The 18,624-nt window shown below is 38.4% G+C and overlaps 2 protein-coding genes across 5 annotated transcripts; both read left to right on the forward strand.

Annotated features, from left to right (window-relative positions):
* The first annotated feature begins 1,333 nt into the window (after nucleotides 1-1,333).
* On the forward strand, nucleotides 1,334-12,611 carry LOC111224005 (protein shisa-5-like). 2 transcript variants are annotated; one of them, XM_022748351.1, is made up of 5 exons: nucleotides 1,334-1,493; nucleotides 2,927-3,077; nucleotides 3,452-3,585; nucleotides 9,162-9,416; nucleotides 10,322-12,611. In XM_022748351.1, the coding sequence occupies exons 1-5, from the start codon at nucleotides 1,427-1,429 to the stop codon at nucleotides 10,489-10,491; spliced, it is 777 nt and encodes a 258-aa protein (XP_022604072.1). In that variant the 5' UTR covers nucleotides 1,334-1,426; the 3' UTR covers nucleotides 10,492-12,611. The 2 variants fall into 2 exon arrangements, with proteins under 2 accessions (XP_022604072.1, XP_022604071.1); XM_022748350.1 differs by having other exon boundaries at nucleotides 1,335-1,493; nucleotides 2,924-3,077.
* Nucleotides 12,612-14,176: 1,565 nt separating this feature from the next.
* Nucleotides 14,177-17,720, forward strand: LOC111223984 (extensin-like). 3 transcript variants are annotated; one of them, XM_022748315.1, is made up of 5 exons: nucleotides 14,177-14,314; nucleotides 14,604-14,760; nucleotides 14,958-15,112; nucleotides 16,219-16,374; nucleotides 16,786-17,720. In XM_022748315.1, the coding sequence occupies exons 1-5, from the start codon at nucleotides 14,248-14,250 to the stop codon at nucleotides 16,929-16,931; spliced, it is 681 nt and encodes a 226-aa protein (XP_022604036.1). In that variant the 5' UTR covers nucleotides 14,177-14,247; the 3' UTR covers nucleotides 16,932-17,720. The 3 variants fall into 3 exon arrangements, with proteins under 3 accessions (XP_022604036.1, XP_022604038.1, XP_022604037.1); XM_022748317.1 differs by lacking the exon at nucleotides 14,604-14,760; XM_022748316.1 differs by lacking the exons at nucleotides 14,177-14,314; nucleotides 14,604-14,760; nucleotides 14,958-15,112 and adding an exon at nucleotides 15,599-15,854.
* The last annotated feature ends 904 nt before the right edge of the window (nucleotides 17,721-18,624 follow it).

An 18,624-nucleotide genomic window follows, 5' to 3' on the forward strand; every position in this document is an offset into this window, starting at 1 on the left:
GGTAATTGCTGAAGACCATTTAAAAACTATTTACAAAGGAGGTATCCACTTGAGGCACAGTGTTGATTTCCAACCTGTGTGTCTCAAACATTTTAGTCAAATTTGAAATTTTATTCAGAATGCATTAACACTTACATATAAATATCGGATACAAAAAAATTAAACTTCACTAAATATAACCGAACAGCACCACACACTCCTGACCAAAATGACCTCAATTCACAGGCTATAGGCAAATATAAGCAAAGCTTATATTTAGCAACTGTAGCAAACAAACACATAAATAACAGATCAATAAACTTGGCTTTTTCTAATTGAAAAAAATGCTAAATTGTCTTCTCAAAGAAAGAAGCAAATAACTTAGTCTGCATAATTGATTTATAAAATCAATTTCTGTGACATCTGAATGTGTTTATGGAGTCTTGTGTCCTGCAGACCTTGGCACAAAGTTACTTCCTTTGCATGGACAGCCATGGTGTTTTGCTGCCCTCTACAGATCTCTTTAAGCATTGGCACTGTTTCCTTTAAGAGTTTACCTGTAGATGAGGCATGTTGTAGTTTGTTTTAATATACCAGAATAGCCTTCTCAGACTGAAAACAGCAACCAATCAAGATACAGATAAATTTAACATACTATGAAATCTTTTAATGTATAGACTTGATTATTTAACTTTTTTTTTCTTTTTAAAAAATCTTTTCAGGGTTTTTTTTATCCACACAAACTCAAGAGTGTCTTGCTTTTATGTGGCAGGGGTGCAGGACCAGGAGAGGAAGCAGGAATAGAATAAGAGATGATGAGTGGAGTGAGAAGGGAGTGAAAAGCTAAAGTTAAGAGCAGAGAGGAGGAAAACATGTAATAAAGAACCAGGAAGAGAGGAGTGGAGAACGGGTGAGAAGAGGACTGAAGAAGAAGTCTGGATTTGATGAGTGAAGAAGAGAGTAGAAATGGAGGAATGAAAGAGATGGGGAGGAAAAGAATGAAGGAGAGAAAAGCAAATGAGATGTGAAAAGTTGTGGAGAAAGTAGGTGAAGAGCAAGAGGGACAAGTATGGAGGTAGATTTTTCTAAATATTAGTGTCTACAGATAGTGTAGACGAACTTTGCAGCTATATTTGCCCGATCCGTGTGTCAAGATAGCCTTGCCCTCCCATTACAGCGTCCCCTTCGGTGGTTAGGATTAGGACAAGGGTCATAATGGTACAACGTTAGGGTTAGGGGAAACACATAATAACGGCGTAACAGACTCCACCATAACACCGGAAACTCGATTTGCTCTACGCATGTGTGAAAATGCTCGCGCATGCGTGACGCAAATCGGGTAATGACAGCAGGAGCCGATCCGAACATATCAGACCAGACTTCCTCTTACTAGCAGTCGGAGTAGATTCCCATTTTCTGCCCTCAATCCGGGAATCTCGAGGTAGCCATGGCGTCCGGCCTGTGCAGTGTTGTTGTCTTGGTTTTATGTGTGGTTCTGGCCCCTTCTGTATCTGGTGAGTTTGATTTTGAAACTGTAAACTGACCTATTCTCGTCGTCTCTCACATTCTTTTTGGCGTTGTTTTGTGAACTGCGTATTTCAATAGTTAGCTCGGGTCGACATGTAGGTTTAGATACAAACCGGGCTAAACACTAACTAACTCAGGGCGATGTCAGTGACGTTAGGTCGGCCACTGAGAGCCGGGTTATTATTATTTTAACATTACTTTGTCTCAACAGACTAATGGGAAATCAACTGAATCCGGTCTCTTTATTTGTAGTATTTGTTGGTCAACATTGGTCGAGAAAGTAAACACCAAAATACACACAGACAAATTTAACGTTTGGGGAGTCAGCTGACTACCCACTGTCAGTGCTTGGGTATTTAATGTCTTTTCTTGTAGCTTTAGTCCACTATACTCTGATCATTTTAAATAAAAATTAGGCTGTCTTAAGAATTTCCATTTAAAAATCCGTTGTCTATACAGTATAATGTAACCATGAAATAAACACTGCCCTCGTGAAAGGTATAATGTTCAAATGTTATTTAAATCGTAGTTAGTGTTGACTTGTATGGTATTGTATTGAGAGGTGTCTCTGTTATGTACTCCATCTTCGTTGATATAGATGTGGTTGGACAGAACACGAGGAGCGTCTCTGTTCCGCAACATTATTCAACACCACCTCAAACTACAGCCTCCGAAATAACCATAAAGCTGAATCAGCACCTCTCTAAACGTGTCTAAAACATTACATTACAACATTACAACATTATAATCTTCACGAAGGTAGCTTAGATTTTTTTTTAAAAATTGATTTTAGATAGGTGTACCATATAAACTGGCGACTGAGTGTATATAAGGGTGAACAAGGTAACCTCTCTGTATAATGCAATGCAGTTAAACGGCACCACTAACTACAAATTACTGCAAATTACCATAAAGGTGAACCAACGCTTCTCTAAAACAGTTTCAACAGACATATGTATGATTTAGTTATTTTGTGGGTGTTGAGCTGAGTGTAAATGCACATTATAATTGAACAGAGCCCAGCAACATATTTGTCTTTTTTTTTTGTCCAAACAACAGTCCAAAACTCCAAGATATTCAGGTCATTAACATATATAATTAAAAAAAGCAGCAAATCCTTACATTCGAGGAGATGGAAGTAAAGAATATTTAGCATTTTTGCTTGAAAAATTATTGAAACAATTAGTCAATTTTAAAACAAATTTTCTATCCATCAACAAATCAGTTAATTGTTTCAGCTTTATTAGAGTGTCTTAGACAAGATAATATATTCCAGAATTACCAGTGATGCCTTTTTTTTTAAGTGGGTTCAGGGATATGTGTGCACTACTCCTATTTTACCTGTCTCTGAATTAAATCACTTTTCATGTTTCACTTTTCCTGCCTGTCTCTGCTTTTTATCTCTGCTCTGTTACAGCAGGGGACAATCACTGTAAGTCCTACACAGATTTAACCAACACCTACATTTCATCAAAATATTGCTACTCTGGATTTTGCTGTGGTTCCTGCATGAACAGATACTGCTGTCAAAGTAGTTTCCTGCGGCTTCCTGAGGATGAGCAAGATGAATGGTATTCTCTTCTGTTTTACTCTGTACTAGTTGAGGAGTTGCCTCTTACTTCAGTTGACATTGTTCGTATTCTCTCTCCTTTTTCCTGTGTAATCACAGTAGAGATGTGTGGTTGCAGGCCATTATTCACAAAACTTAGGGTAAAGAAACAGGAAGTAGTGTCTTCCTGTGCACGACCACCAGCATGAAGCAACAGTATGAACCAGCTAAAACTTGCAACAAAAGACTTTCACTTACGGATTCATAAAATACCAGCTTGTGTAGCTTATGTGCCTGATGTAGGATTGACATCATTCAGCTGTTATATTATTCTATATACACGAATGGCAACATAAATATTTTTAATTAATTAATTTTGTCTTTGTTTTCCTTTAGTTCTTCTTACCATGATATGACACCCTTGTCCATGGTCCTTGGTATAAGTACTGTTGTCGTCATCGTGCTCATCTTCATCTGCTGCTGTGTCTGTCCCTGCTGCTGCCTGTACAAGGCATGCTGCAAGCCACGACGTAAGTACCCCTTCACAAACAATTTTGCTGACTGTGGCTGTTGATGATGCTTTTAGATATAGAACTGGCAGCTAGTTCTTTGGCCAAGAGTTCAGCTACCTTGAAATTTACAATACCCAATGTTTCAGGAGCTCAGAATGGTCAGGGGTCTGATTTTTTTTGGTACATAGGCCTACACAAACATTTTTGTATCAGTTAGGCACTGATCCCTCATTTTGTTTGGAATTTTTCTCAATAGTCTTACTGTTTAGGAGCTATATCGTAAACACCAGAAATCCCCTCAAAATTTCCACTTATGATGAAACGTATTCCTCTTCTGTAGAGGGATGTAAGAAAGATGTAATTTTGGTGCAGTGCGTGCAGTTCAATGTTGCTACTAAAGTAACTACCGGGTAACAAAAAAGATCTTGAAGGGGTAGTTCAGCTTTTTTAATAATAAGGTGGCATGAGTTACTTATCATTCATGGGGTTAGGAGAAATGACAATATATACCAGAAGATGATATAAATGTTGTCTACTGTTATAGATTTTATCATATAGTTGATACTGTATCTATCCTTTCACTATCTCCGGTTGTATTGTTTACCAAAGTTTAGCCAAATCCTGTTAAGTCTACATCCCGGATCTACCTAATCAGCAAGTTAACACAAATGGGAGCAGGTGTTTAAACTAAAAATAAACTTATATAGAAGATTTATAGGGGAAATGTAAGGAAGTAACTTGATCTGAAAGGCATCTAATTAACTGGAATACCACAAAAGAAACATCTATTTATTTCATCCAGTTGTCCGATTGATTTACCAGAACGTCACTATTACAAGATATACCTTGATATCACAATATAAAATTACAGATGCTAGAAGATTTTATCACTCTTGTCACCTCCTGACTCATAGAGATATGATCCACAGACACACGTTCAGTCATTTGGATGGAGATATCCTCATTAGCTGGCGCTTTGTCAGACAAAAAGTGACAAGAGTGACAAATGACCCGGGTGCCAAAACATAATTATGTAAACAGATAATTAATAGCTAAAGCAGTGAGTCATATATTGACAGCTTGTAGCCATGTGCTGCTGCTTCTGCAACATGTCGCTGCTCATGTGCAGGTTTCCTGCACACAAGCAACATATTTTTGAGCTGCTGTCTGGCTGTTAAGACCTTCTCTACCTACATATGCATGTAGTGTCTGATTGTTTTCCTCTGTTTAAAAGAAGTCAAACTCTTGGTTTCCAGTGTGTTGGAGTGTTTGTCTGTCTAGTTTGCAAAGCAGAACATGAGGGGACTCATTTCAGGACTGTTGGCCCACCCACTGCATGACTTTCATTACTGCAGTTGCTTGGTCTTAATAATAACGCAGACAACAGGAAATGGAGTACAAATGATCTAATGCTTCCAAAATCACAATGATATGCAAAGGATACGTGGCACTGATATCAATTACAAAGAAGTACTTCATTCATTTAAGTTCAGCGCTGTGAAATTCTTCATTTGATATTTGTGTTTGTCATCATTTGATATGCTATGCAAAGTTTCACTTGGCTTTTGTGGTGAGCAGTGTATCCCACAGGTTAATGTTGCAGTGTAGTCGTCAGAGAGGGTTGTTGTTTGAATTCAGACCAAACTTGAATGCTTTTTGCTGCTGTGTTACGAGTCAGGGCCTGTATATTTGCAATGCTATGAGTAAGAGCATAGATATGATTGAATAAATGTTCTGTAAATGTAAACGCCAGCTTTAAGATGCTTAAAAAGCAGGGTTTATGGGTCTTTATAGTTCTGGTCAGATTGTCTTTATTAAAGGATAATCTGGTGATAGTCTGTATTTTGTCAACAAATCCCATGAAAAGACCAAAACCAGCAATGAATTGATCCTACTAAAAATTGTGTTGCCAGACACATAACGCATTAATAAACAACAACATTAACGGAGTGACATTTTCTTTTGTTACAATGAACATGGGTTCTGTAGTTTATTTTGAAATGATCCCACATACACTGTCCTTCTGTCATAAATACTCACTAGTGCACCAAACCACGTCTGAAAATAGTCCCCCAAAAATTTACTATTTACTCCTGTTTAAAAACTATTTCCTTAAAACTACAGTGCCCAGCTATTTGAAGAAATTATTTGCCTTTTTTAAAAATAGAAATATACATGTCTTACCAGTTTGTTTGTTTTTTGAAAGGATTATATCTACAGTAAAGGCCAGTGGGTATGTGGCTGAATGCCACAGACAGGGTGGGGAAGTTGGAAAGTTTTGAGAAGAGAACTAACACATTGTTGGCTTTAGTCTTTTCATGGAATTTGTTGTCACTATCCCTATCCTTTAAATGATAAGACAACTTATATTAATCTGTAAGTACTATATACAGCTATATTTACATCACTTAAATTACAGTAACACCCATCTTTATATCAGGTGTAAACATGAGCTGTGGTGTGCCTGTTAGCTGTCTCTGACATAGATACTTCAAACACTCTCTATTTTAATTTTCCTGCCACAGAATTGTGGTTAGTTTCCTTGTTGTCCTATGTGGAAGTCGGCGTCTGAGAAGCTGACATTAAGCTTTAACTGCTGCTTGGCTGTGACCACTCCTGCTTTAGAACAGCTATCGCGTTCCCACAAGACTCTTTCGTTTTTGAGACAAGACGTCAGAATCAGACAGGTTAGTTGAACATCTCCAGGAAGTGGGCTTAGTTTTATGACGTTAAAAACACTCACATGGTTTGCAACCAGGCCTCTGCCTTTCACAGTTTCATCTACATCACATGCTGATCTAAATGTAATGAAGTCTTGATTTTGTCTCGGTCTACCAGATTTCTTTCACTACTTAAAGGTTGAGTAATGAACTAAGACAATGACCCTCATGTGTGAACATTTTTGGTATCCTAAACCTCACTACTTTCTGTGAGGTGTCTGAGTATGAGTCCAAGTCAGATTCACCAAACCCCCTTAACTGGATTAAGTTTTTGTAAATCGTGTGTTTCAACCTGATGAATGTCACCTGCTCATGAGGGGTCGTCATCATTTACATAACCAGTGTCCTTTAAATTCCCATAGGAGTCGACCCGTTCCATCCCCTGTGTTTCTGTCACAAAAATATTACCAAAGAGTAAAAAGAAGTACTTCACACTGCGGAGCTTCAAGTCCTGCTTTCAGAAATCAGCAGACAAAAACATGACAAGTTTAGCAATTTCCTTGGTGGTGTTAGATGACCCAAAACAGTAAGAAACTATTAGTACTCTTATCCACGACATGTCATCAGATCAGTGGCATACTGAGATCTCAATACATATGAAGAACAAATAACAAATATTATAGCCAGGTGCAACAGAGGATAACATTGCACAACATGTTAATTTGATGAACAGAATATAAATTTTGCATCAAGTCTGTCTAAGTTATGTTTTATTTTAGTTAATATTGGAATCATATTTAAAGTCCAAATTCAGTCAGATTAAGGCGTTATGATTTCAGGTCAAATGAGCGTGTTTTCCTCCTTTGAAGAAAGGCAGACTGTCCGTACAGGATTAGTACGACAGGTCAGGACTACTTGTGAATTTCGCTTGTATCTAAAAATTACAGATTCTCTTAGATCGCTCGTACAAGCCACTTTAGATTGAATCTGTGGCGGGTCTTGAATGGGATCCCTTGTGCTTGGTTGAGACCAGCATGTTGGAAGGAAAAACACAGACAGATGCAAATATGTATTGGGCTGAGTGTTTGATATTGTCAGTCTAGTTGGTGACTCTTTGACCACTCACAGTAAGTATACCATGGAATGTGATATTTCCATGCCTTTTTCTGAGCTCTTTGTAATCAGTGACAGACAGCCTCTGTCCACTGCGCTCTCCGTTACAACAGGGTAGATTTCGTTGCAGTTTATGTCTCTTTAGTCCTTCTTGCCCTTAACCCATTATTCCTGCTGCCAGATTTCTCTTCACAGTTATTAAACTAGATAGCACTTATGTTCACCCTTTGATTCACTTCTTTAAATGATTCTCTTAAAAATTCCCCACAGTGGAAAAAAGCACTTGAGTTGTGTGAGTGTGTGAGTGTTTGTGTTGGCACTCAAGCACGTACATTGTTGGTAATAATACCCACTCTTGCACTTCCTGTCAGTTTGGTTCTTTCAGCCCACTTGCGCAGGTTGTGCCAATGCGTAGACCAGGCTCTGGCAGAGAGCAGCAGTAGGCAAAATCACAAGCAAGAATTTGGATTCCCTGACTCGGGCTGATGCATGTTGGGATCACATCCAGGAATGCAAAAGCTCCACCTCATGTGACTCATTGTTTCCATGACAACCGCAGTAGGGAAAACTTAAGATCTTCCCACGTCATTTACAGGAAGTGGTCATGATGCCTCCCCCACTCCCACAATAGTGGTGGAGTGACACGCGCATACACGCGCACACACGCACACACATGCACACGCACACATCTGTCTTCCCTCAGGTTTTTTTTGCTGTCTTTCAATTTCAGTTTCCCCATAAGGGTGAGGGCTTGGTTCTGTATTTATCTACATTTGTGTCAATTAATAAGTAACATGCTCTCCCTAACAGTGGTGGTAAAAAAATAAATAAACGCAAAGCAGTGTGAATCTTTGTATTGCTAATGCACTAAAGCAGAGGTTTCCAAACTGAAAAACTTAGCACAGAGGAGGGAAAGATACTGTGTGAGTAGTCTGTGTCTGTCATAAATCAGAGTCAAATGTCTGAACAAACAGATGTGTTATTTTTAGATTTAGTGTCACTAAGATTTTCTGAACATCTGGTCTCCAATGTCAGTTGCAAATAAACAACATTAAATCTGCTTTGAAGCCATACAAAAAACAAAATCCTTAGAACTCTAGCACTTGCCTGAGAATCATAAATTTTTTTATAAATTTTCACTTTTCAACAGAATTTCCAAAACAACGTCCATAAAGGACACACTGTTGCAGGTAAAGCTCAGATGAATGAACAAAAATTTTTATAACCTCTTCTCTTGTCTGGATTTTGGCAGCTGGACAGTCAGAGGACATTGTTTAGAGGGATTTTGAAGCATTTCCTCTGTGGACATAACACTCATGAGTACCTGTACCCTCCTCCAGTGAAAATAATCTGAAGACCATGCAATAATTTTAGTAGACACCATCTTAAGTAACAGCCAGTGGACGGGACAATTTTAGAAGCTTGTTGACTCGATAGCATTTTTTTTAGCTCTCTCTCTCTAGTTTCACTGTGAGATTTGTGCAGTTGGATAAATGCGGGAGTGGTAGTCTGAGATAAGTCTTACTGCATATTTAACAAACAGAAAAATTGCCTCTCTGTGTGAAATCTGAACTTCTCTTTTGTTTTAATGTTGTAATACTTGAAAGTGTTGGTCATGCTGGTTAACGTAGTGACAAGTTTAGCATATATTCGGGGGCAATTTTCTGTCAGTCTCAGTGATCTTAGCTTTTAAATTATTGCTGAACAACGCCTCCCATAACCGTACTCCTCCCACTTCATCGGAAATTGCGACTGAACCCCCTACCTAGTCCATATTAAATGTATTTCTCATCTCTTTCTGTGTTGTGTTTTTGGCTTCAGCTGTGGTAGCGACAACCACCCACACAACAGTGGTCACCACTTCTCCTCAGCCGTACCCCCAGCAGTCGACTACAATGCCCAGTCAGCCTCATTGCTACCAGGGGGCCCAGTATTCGTCCTACCAGCCCGTACCAGTGCAGCCAGGATATGGAACCCAGCCCATGCCTCAGGGCTACGGAGCTCAGCCCATGCCCACGATGCCTTACTCGGGCAAAATGTTCACACCAGGACCACCTCCAACATATCAGGAAGCCAGTGAGTGTTACAAAGGGTGAAAATATTACAGGTGTCACTGGGATAAAAGCTTGTTGTCCAATCAAGGACAACTTGACCACCAGTATTAATATCGAGAGCAAAAACATGGTTAAAAACACAAAAATAAAAAGTAGCCTTTGAAAATGAGAATGAAGGTGAACATTTTTCATCAATGAATAAAAACCAAACAATAACGTCACAGATGAGCAAATGGACAAGTGAATTAATATCTGTTTTAATGCAAAGTCTTCTTCAACCTGAATGCATCTGTGGAATTACACATTGAAACTCTTGATTGGTAAAATGTGTTGTCCTCCACCCAAGAAAACTCTTTTTCAGAGGGTGATTTAGCTGCTAGGCTAACGGGCAGAATCTTACATTCTGGAACACAATGTCTCCGTCTATAATATTATCTATTATAATTATCTATTTCTTGGAAGGAAAAAAGTAACAGATTAAAACTCAGTTAAAACTCACCTTTTTTTTTATATATATAAGAGCTGTCTGTGTACTTCATACACAACTTTAAGAGGGCTGTGTTTCTCACACAGAGCTGTGGGGAACTGACAGGGATGAAAGTCTTTTAGGAGTAACATTATCATTACACAAAGTTGATGATTGCATAGTGTTTGTTTTTAGAAACACACAGCATGCCATAGAAAAGCACCCTTTAACATAAGGTAATGACACATTACAGTGAAAATGCAATTTGGGAGCTTCAAAATGGCTGCAATCGGAAGCGGAGGTGGAATAACTGCTTCCGGTATACACTTGTGTCATGTCTGGATTTTGTGAAATAGGAAATCCATTTATGGTTACTCTGCTTGACAAAACTGAAGTTGTGGTTACTGTCTAAGCATTTTCAACCCTTTCATCCTCTTACCATGTTTTCTTTCTGTGTCCAGCCGGTCCCGCCTACCCTCCCAAACTGATGCCTTACAGCCAGGCTGCGTTCAGCCCCGGCCAGCCAGCGTACCCTATACAGCCTCCCGTCCAGCCACAGCCCAACGCTCCGCCCGCACACACAGACTACCATAACCAGCCTGCATTCAACCCAGATTTTGTTGCACCATAGACTATATAATGAACCACAGTGCCACACTCTCAGCCACTTTAAACATGCTGCAGAACTGGAAATGTGTGATCTGAATCAATATGAGAGTTCTTCCTGTGCGTCTTGATTCATGTGTTTCAGTGGTTAAATATGGAAATTTAACTACACATATGTAGTTGTTGAAGTGCTGTTGAAGAGTTACCATGTGAAAAATGTTGATACCTCTTGACTCGTATTGCATGGACTTATACAAGAGGTGAGATTACTTTTTGTTTTTATATTTCTTAATGGCTCCATCATAGTCATCTTGGTGAATTAACCATAAAACCTCTGAGTCTGATTTTAAAGAGTAGATGTAGTGATTGTCATCAGGCTACTGAACATGCCTCAACATCTCCCTCCTAGTCCTTGTCTATACAGTGCACTGGCTGAACCTGCTTGACCTCTTTAATTCACCATCTGCAGTGATTGTCGTCACACTCAGTGGTCAAATTTTGGAGGAGTTGTCAGTGTCCGTGGCCATAATTTAATTGCTCACTTTCCAGTTTACTTCAGACCAATAAAGTGCTTCGAACTATGTTTTTCATGTACTTTCCCAGGAAAGCGTGTAATGCTTCATGTGTTATACATCTTAATTGGGGTAAAATCAAGTCCAAAATATGTATTACTTCTCACTGGAGGCTTTATGATTGTCAGTTGACTACCGATATTCAGAGGGTATTAGGGTCTTCGTTTAACCACCCGGCAAAAGGGAACATTCATCATTTCAATTCAACAAAGTAAGCCTGGTGGCACACAGGGAAAGTTCACTTGTGTTTGTTGTTTTATGTTTTTTCTTTTCTTTTCTTTTTTTTATTCATTGTTTTCATTTGGCCATCTTACAGCTGTGCACGTGTTACTGAGCTAAAATGCATCGGCAGCTTTGAATCAATAACCAAAGGAGATTCATTACTTTTATTGCAACCAAACATTCACATATTCTGCAATTAACACAAATGTTATACTTAAATGCAAGAAACAATTGTGCCTTCTTAGTCATATGACTTTTATTAAACAACAGTGTGCATGTCATTTAGAGCACTTTAAAACCTTATTTTGTATTTATTCTTGAGTCTTTGTTTCTGATATTGTTGTGCTAGTTACACTTAACTGTTCTCATAAAGGCTTAGATTTAGCCAAACCTTCCACAATATTTTTCAGTGTGCCGTTTCAACATTACTGCCATCAAACTGTGTAGCCTTATCACTTCTCTATTTCTTATACAGTACTGTGTTATTTTGCTGTGATATTTTCCCTTGTCATTGCCATCACCATTGCCTTTATTAGATAGCACCAATGTACCAGTAAGGATTTTGGAAAAATAATCTTTAGGTTTTTTTTGTATCTAAAAGCTAAAGTAATAAGCCTTGTCATGTTTGTTTTCTTTGGTTAGCGATTTTGCAGCAAAGCCATCACTTCCTCTTTCTGCTAACTGAAATTACTTGAAAATAGTTTTACTAAAGTGACCTTTTCCTTGTAGGTAGTCACAGCTCATGTGATAGACTGATCTTTTGAGTCACCCTGTTGCCTGATTTCTCAACTTCCTTTGCAATTTTGGTTGTGGTCAAAGAAAATAGTACCTAACATATTGCATTATGTGCAAGTATCCCGGGTGCTGATTTAAGAACGGCTTCCAGCCACATCTATGCGGTGGCTTATTTTACCCTCTTGACATATGAGAGACCACACGCCAGCTAATGAAAGGGGGCTAATGACGGCACACATCACTTGCAGTTTGCAAAATAGTTTATCTGTGAGGAGGGGTTTTGTGCATGGGTTTCCTACATCAATCATGGATACATTACATACCAATCAGTTTATCTGTATTTCATGGTAGGCATGCCTTATGACTCAGATCTGTCTTTATAAATGTGTTCTGCCTCTGATTTTAGTCTTCTGGCCAGTGTTGATTCTTCAAGGTGACTTAAGTTGGAGTGTTTTTATTTGTGTGTGTGGATTATAGCCATTCATGTTCCATCTGTTTCTCGGCCAAGAATAGTTGTCATTGATGCTTGTATGACAATATATGTACATGACTTTTATTTTGTTAAAAACCCTCCAGTTATCCTTTAGAGTTCAATAAACTATATATTTTTGCTTTCCCCAACTGGTTATTGAATTTGCAGCAAAATGGTAAATTAGTGAATACAGTAACAAAGAACCGAAGATATACAAGTTAGTTGAAGGAGTGAATATAATTATTCAGAGTAATTCCATGAATTACAGGTCTAATCAACAAATAATTTCCCAAATGTTTTCTAGAAAAAAAAGTAAGGTACTATATAATTTGGTTTTAATTCTGGAGAAAATAGAGACAGTGTCCAGTTGGTACGTTTAGATTTAATTCTTCCAAATAATTGCAAGTGTAACTAAGAGAGGCTTTTTGTAAGAGCAGAACATATGTGAAGAATAAAGCTGATAAATGGAACTATATTACAAGTGCTAACATGCACAAAGGACAGATCACAGGACAGTGGGTGGAAGCAGATAAAAATACTAATTCAAAGTCAATTTGGGTGGAGTCACATGAATGTATTGCATCCACATGCTGTATTGCTCAACTGAACAGGAAGAACATTTAACAATGCCAGACCTGCCTGTGGTCTAAGTTTCTATATGAGTTGTTTTCAGTTTCATCCTTTATTACCAGTGGTGTAGGAAGTTTTCAAATCCTTTTAAGTAAAAAAACACCGTTTCAAGCAAAAGGTTTGTGTTGTATTGTATATTCAAAATGCACGTAAAGTATAAAGGTATTCAGACAAGGCAGACAAATGTGCACCGTATGCGTTACGCAATTAACTTCATTTACATCCCCAGTCTGCAGGAAGCCATTTGGCAGAAGAGACTAAAATCAGATATGGGGGGAGGATCCTAAGGCCCGATGATCCCAGGACTCTTGGTGTCTTTCCAAATATCCCACCTCCACCGACTGACTCCATTGTTTAGTCCGACGTCATTAGAGGCCTTGGTTATAAACAGCTAAAATTAAGTGTACATTGTATATACATTTTCTGCAAACAGATCTGAAGGTAGTAACTGATGGTGTGGCTCCGGTCAGTGTTTCTGAGATGGTAAATTACAGGTATTCCTGCTCATCTGAAGTACATGCTCATCCAAAATGTACAAGGACACGTGGGGTAACTTGCTCATGCACGTGGCTTCCGTCATGCCTCAACATTTGTTTTCAGCGTCTCTTTTGGCATTTCCCTACATCCTGTGCACTATTGAGGCACACCCAAACCGTGGATGCGTAGTATAAACTTTAAGACAACTTCACTGAGTAAATCAACTCCAAATGCAACTAAATCAAATACACAGCCATGTCTGTAACCTTCGGACCTCCTCTATCCTCTCCACCGGGAGACTGTGAGATTTCTGTGGTTTGTGGTTGATGGTAACAAGTTACCACTTTCTCAGCCTGTTTGTCTGTTTGAATTTATTATTGCAACACCTTTTTTTTAAACCTGTCGTCTTAGCCAGCTCACTTAAGAATAATGGTTTTAATCTTAATTAGGCTTTGAAATAAAAGAACGGAAAAAAAAGAATTTCTGGGGGTCAGCAGTAGTTAGATTTAATTTGAATACAGCAACAACTGCTGCAACAAACGTCCACAAGTGTTTCACATGAAAGGAATGTTGCTGGGTTACTTGCAAAAGGGTGGTACAGGCATACAGGTTGAAACGGTTGTCTCAGAGTAGTCGGAGTCCAGAGTTCCTTACCACACTACATATATCAGTTATGGTTTCAAGTGTCTTATCCAGTCTTGTGTGTGTTTTGTGTGTGATCCTGCTCCCGGCTGTTTGGGGTGAGTTTTATTTTGGTACTTATTCAGCAGGTTTAGGATGTTTAGGACTTCCTCAGTCATATGTCGACAGTCACCGAGCGAAGCCAAAATGATCCACTCGAGTTACACTAGATAATAATCACATGTCACAGTTTAGTAACTGCAACTTTGACTTTACTTCTCGGGAGGATCACTGGCAGTGACACTTGTTGTCGAGTTTAATTCATCAGTTCATATTACATATGCTAACTCCTTAATCTCTCACCCTCCACCCACTCTTCAACATGACCCTGTGTTTCATATCTTACAGCTGATTACTGTAGCAGCTATAGGGGCACGGATGGTCTCTACCATGATCCTCTCCAATGTGGCTCACAGTATTGCTGTGGAGACCTGAACAAAATATACTGCTGCAGTGAACAGGAAAACCGTTTATTTCAAGAAAATAAAGAAGGACATTTTGAAAGGTGTGCTCCTGTTTTGAACCCGTGTTTCTCTCTCCATGATTTAGAGATAAAAAAATTTTAAAAAAAAATCAATGTCACTTAAAAAACATGGTTTTCTAAAGTAGTGGCATCAGTTCACTGGCTAATTACCTCTGAATATTCTGTTTTTAAAAATATGATTACTTAAATCTTTATACTTTTCTGTGCTTTTTCCCCAGGCTTAGCAGACGTCCCGATATTGCTGCAATTATAGGGAGCATTGCAACTATTATTATACCCATTTTCATCTGTGTGATTCTCATCATTTGCTGTGTGTGTCCCTGCTGCTTGTTATACAAGAAGTGTCGAGAAAGACGCAACGGAATGCAGCAAAGTAGGACAAATTATTGGTTACAGTTTAGTTTGTGCAGGCTGCTATACTGTAAAACTCGATAATGCACTCACTATGCAGCTGATAACAATTACATTTAGGAAAAGTTCTGCATTTTGGGGAATACAATACACTTATTTGTTTTCTTGCCATGAGTTAGATGATACCACTCCCATTTATATACACTAGGCTAAATACGAAGTTAAGCCAGCAGCCGTGCTAACTTTTATATTTGTACTTCATTCATGTCGTGTGTTGTTTTAAACTGTAATTACAGCGCAGTCAAGTGGAAAAAAACAGTTCACGTCAGCCGCCTACATGTAACTCCAAGGCAGAGACATCAGGAATATCTAACAGCGATGATATCTCCCACTTGGTGAAAAAACATGCAAACAATCTGTCGGCAGAGTGGTTGCAAATACACCAACGATGGCAGCTACATTAATGTAAAATCCAGCTCTAACACTAATACAATCCATTTAGCTAATTTCATAGGGCCTTCACACTATTTGTGTCTCTATCACTTGGTAATGAGCTGCAATACACAACAACAATGCAGCTAATTTAGGCTACTTATATGGTGTGACCTAAAGGTTAGCACTAGGGCTAACCATCTCAGAAAAATGTGTCAACACTCAAGTCGGAAATAAAGGGTGTTTTTTCCATTCTGCAGACCCTGTGTGAACACAGCGTTAGCAATAAGACCTGATGCAAGGGGAAACAGCTAGTTTGGCTCCGACCAACGGTAACAAAATCCAACCAAGCTGCACCTGTACAGCCCCACTATGTTTAATGCGTACAATGACAAATTGCTATTTTTTAAGCAGTTATGTGTAGGCTTATCTCTTTACCTGTATCACTTGCTAGTCAACCAGTGTAGACTCCAGGAAGTCCTGACCAAGACATTGTCCAGCACATAACCACCTGTAAAACAGAAAAAACACATGATATATGAAGTGTTACTTAGTGAGCTTTTAGAGGTGCTGGTAGGTGAATTTCTATTGGACTGAGCCTCTCAACTCTTGGCAAGAAAGCAAATATTGTACTGTATTTCCCAAAACTGAACTAATGTGTATCTAACTAAACTAAATCTATGACTTTACCTACAGCTGTGATAACCACCACTGTAGTGAACCCACCCCAGCCGCCACTCACACCCTTTGGATATGAGCCATCCCACCCAGGCTACCAGCCTGTACCTGTCCTGCATGGATATGGAGGCCCACCCATGCCCACAGCACCACCACCTTCATACCTGGAAGCTAGTGAGTTCTGTAAACTTCTGATTCCCATTAAGGGATCAGTGTTGGTGTTTCTTACCACACACTGACAGCAATACTCAGTTTTAAAAGGACAGGTCTGGTGAAATTCTTTTTCTGTCAAACCTGTGAAAATACCAAAACCAGAAATGAATTGGTCCAGCTAACAAGTATTATATAAAATTGAGTGCCCAGGTATTTTAAAGCAAATATATATATATTTCTGACATGTCTTAAAAGATTTATGTCTTCAGTGGAATAGGCTTTGGGCTGAGAGCAGCAGATGGGATAGAGAAGTATTGTCATTGAATATGTTGACAATAACCAAAATAAAGAATAACACCTTTATTAGAAAACTGGGAAAGCAACAAACTTATTCAGTAACAACAAACCAAATATTTGTTTTTGTCTTTTCAGCTTATCCAGCTCACTCTCCAGTTCCATACCCTCAGGGGCAGCCGATGTATCCCCTCCCCCCTCCTGGCCAGAATTATCCCCCGCCATCGCATTTAGACGAACTCGTACAGATGCCCTACAACCCTTCTTATAGGCCAAACCCCTGAACTAGATAGATAACCTGATCACTGTATGGTGGTTGTACCACTATTCCCATGGCAATGTGTGGATGATTGTGTGTATTGGATTGTGTTTATACAGCTTTGTGAGATGTCAAATTAATTACAACTGGTGAAATTTTATAGTAATGTATCCATGATTTAAACCAAACTACTAAAAATCTTTGCTGTATCTTGCAGCTGCTGCTTTTTATGTGTAGACCTATATGAAGAACTTCAGGAATTACTAGTTATTTAGTATCCAATTTTAAATGATGATAAATTTTAAATTGAAGTGTTGAATGTTGAAAAATTCTAAATTTCAGGAGAGAAATACAAGTACCAAACACACATTTCAAGTCAGGAGAGACAAAAAACATAAAAACAATTATTGGATAAAAAACTGCAAACGCCTTAAACATGAACACGAAAATTAAGGCAATGTTTATTCAGAGAATTATTTCTCTGAAGAAATATCATTACACTGAGTTTTGGTTTATTCTTGAACAACTGAGGAGTTTTGGAATTTCCTCCGTATAAGAGGCATTTTAAACTGTTGTGTTGTAACTGTTGAAATTATGAGGAAATACTATTGATGCACTATTTAAAACGGCACTATGTAAGAAAATACAACTAAAAGTCAATTAAGTGTTGTTTGTCATGGAGTGTTGTTCTTGCAGATGATGATGATGATGTTGATGGGTTATGTGTTTGACTGTCCCTGTGAGCTGGTGATTCATGTCTTTATTTTACCTTGAAGTCCAATTTATTTTGTAATAAACTTAAACTGCCACTAGAGGTCGCCTCTGCTCCACTTCTGTATATAAAAAGGAACCAGAGGAACACACTATGCTGCAAGCCGGTGCTACACAGTACTGTTATCAATCAGATTGTCTTAAATGCAAAACAACAAACCTATGATTCTGACAAAAAGGCAGCCTCATTACAATTAAGTGCACTTCTATTTCTTGCAGAGGTCCAGGATTAAAAGTCCAGGTGACTGTATTTTAACCACCTGATGTACAGGATACATGGTTGGTAATCCTCTAATGTCTTTAATTACTGTAATAAGATATAATTTTTCAAAAATTACACAGTACTTGCACTGAGTGAATCAACAGTGTGACTTAAGTGAGTCACATAGGTCTTATAAAACCAACAACATTTTTTGGGTTGTGTAACCTACAGCATCTCCAGAGACAGTTAAGTACAACTCTTTGCTTTTTCAGCTCAAGTGAAGTACATTTATTCTCTTTTAGGGATACTTGGATTATTAAAACTTACTTTTTTAATCCTGTCATCCTGAGCCCATTTTGGTTTTGTGATTGTACTTTAAGGAATTGTAATAGCTATAATAATACAAGGTTGATAATACCTATGGTGATTATCGCTTGTATGGAGTATTGTATAATACATACACTTTTTATGATTTTAAATAACTGCGACATGAAAAACCTTTCTAAAAGTTCTTATCTATTTCATAATAAAACTGCAGATGAAGAAGAAAATGATGAAGAAATAGGCCTTCTCACAGTAGACATTTTGGCTTGTTGTAGCAGTATAGCACAGGTGTTAGTAATAGCATTAGATGACTCTGTTCTATCAGTGAACCAGCATGAACAATACCATGACCCTGAAACTTGTTTTTTAATTTTGAAACTGTGTGCAATATGTTTCGCAACATGAGCAATTAGTCCATTTC

The sequence above is a fragment of the Seriola dumerili genome, unplaced genomic scaffold (genome assembly GCF_002260705.1).
Source record: "Seriola dumerili isolate Sdu_G_001 unplaced genomic scaffold, Sdu_1.0 BDQW01000121.1, whole genome shotgun sequence".
In the NCBI taxonomy this organism is placed as follows: domain Eukaryota; kingdom Metazoa; phylum Chordata; class Actinopteri; order Carangiformes; family Carangidae; genus Seriola; species Seriola dumerili.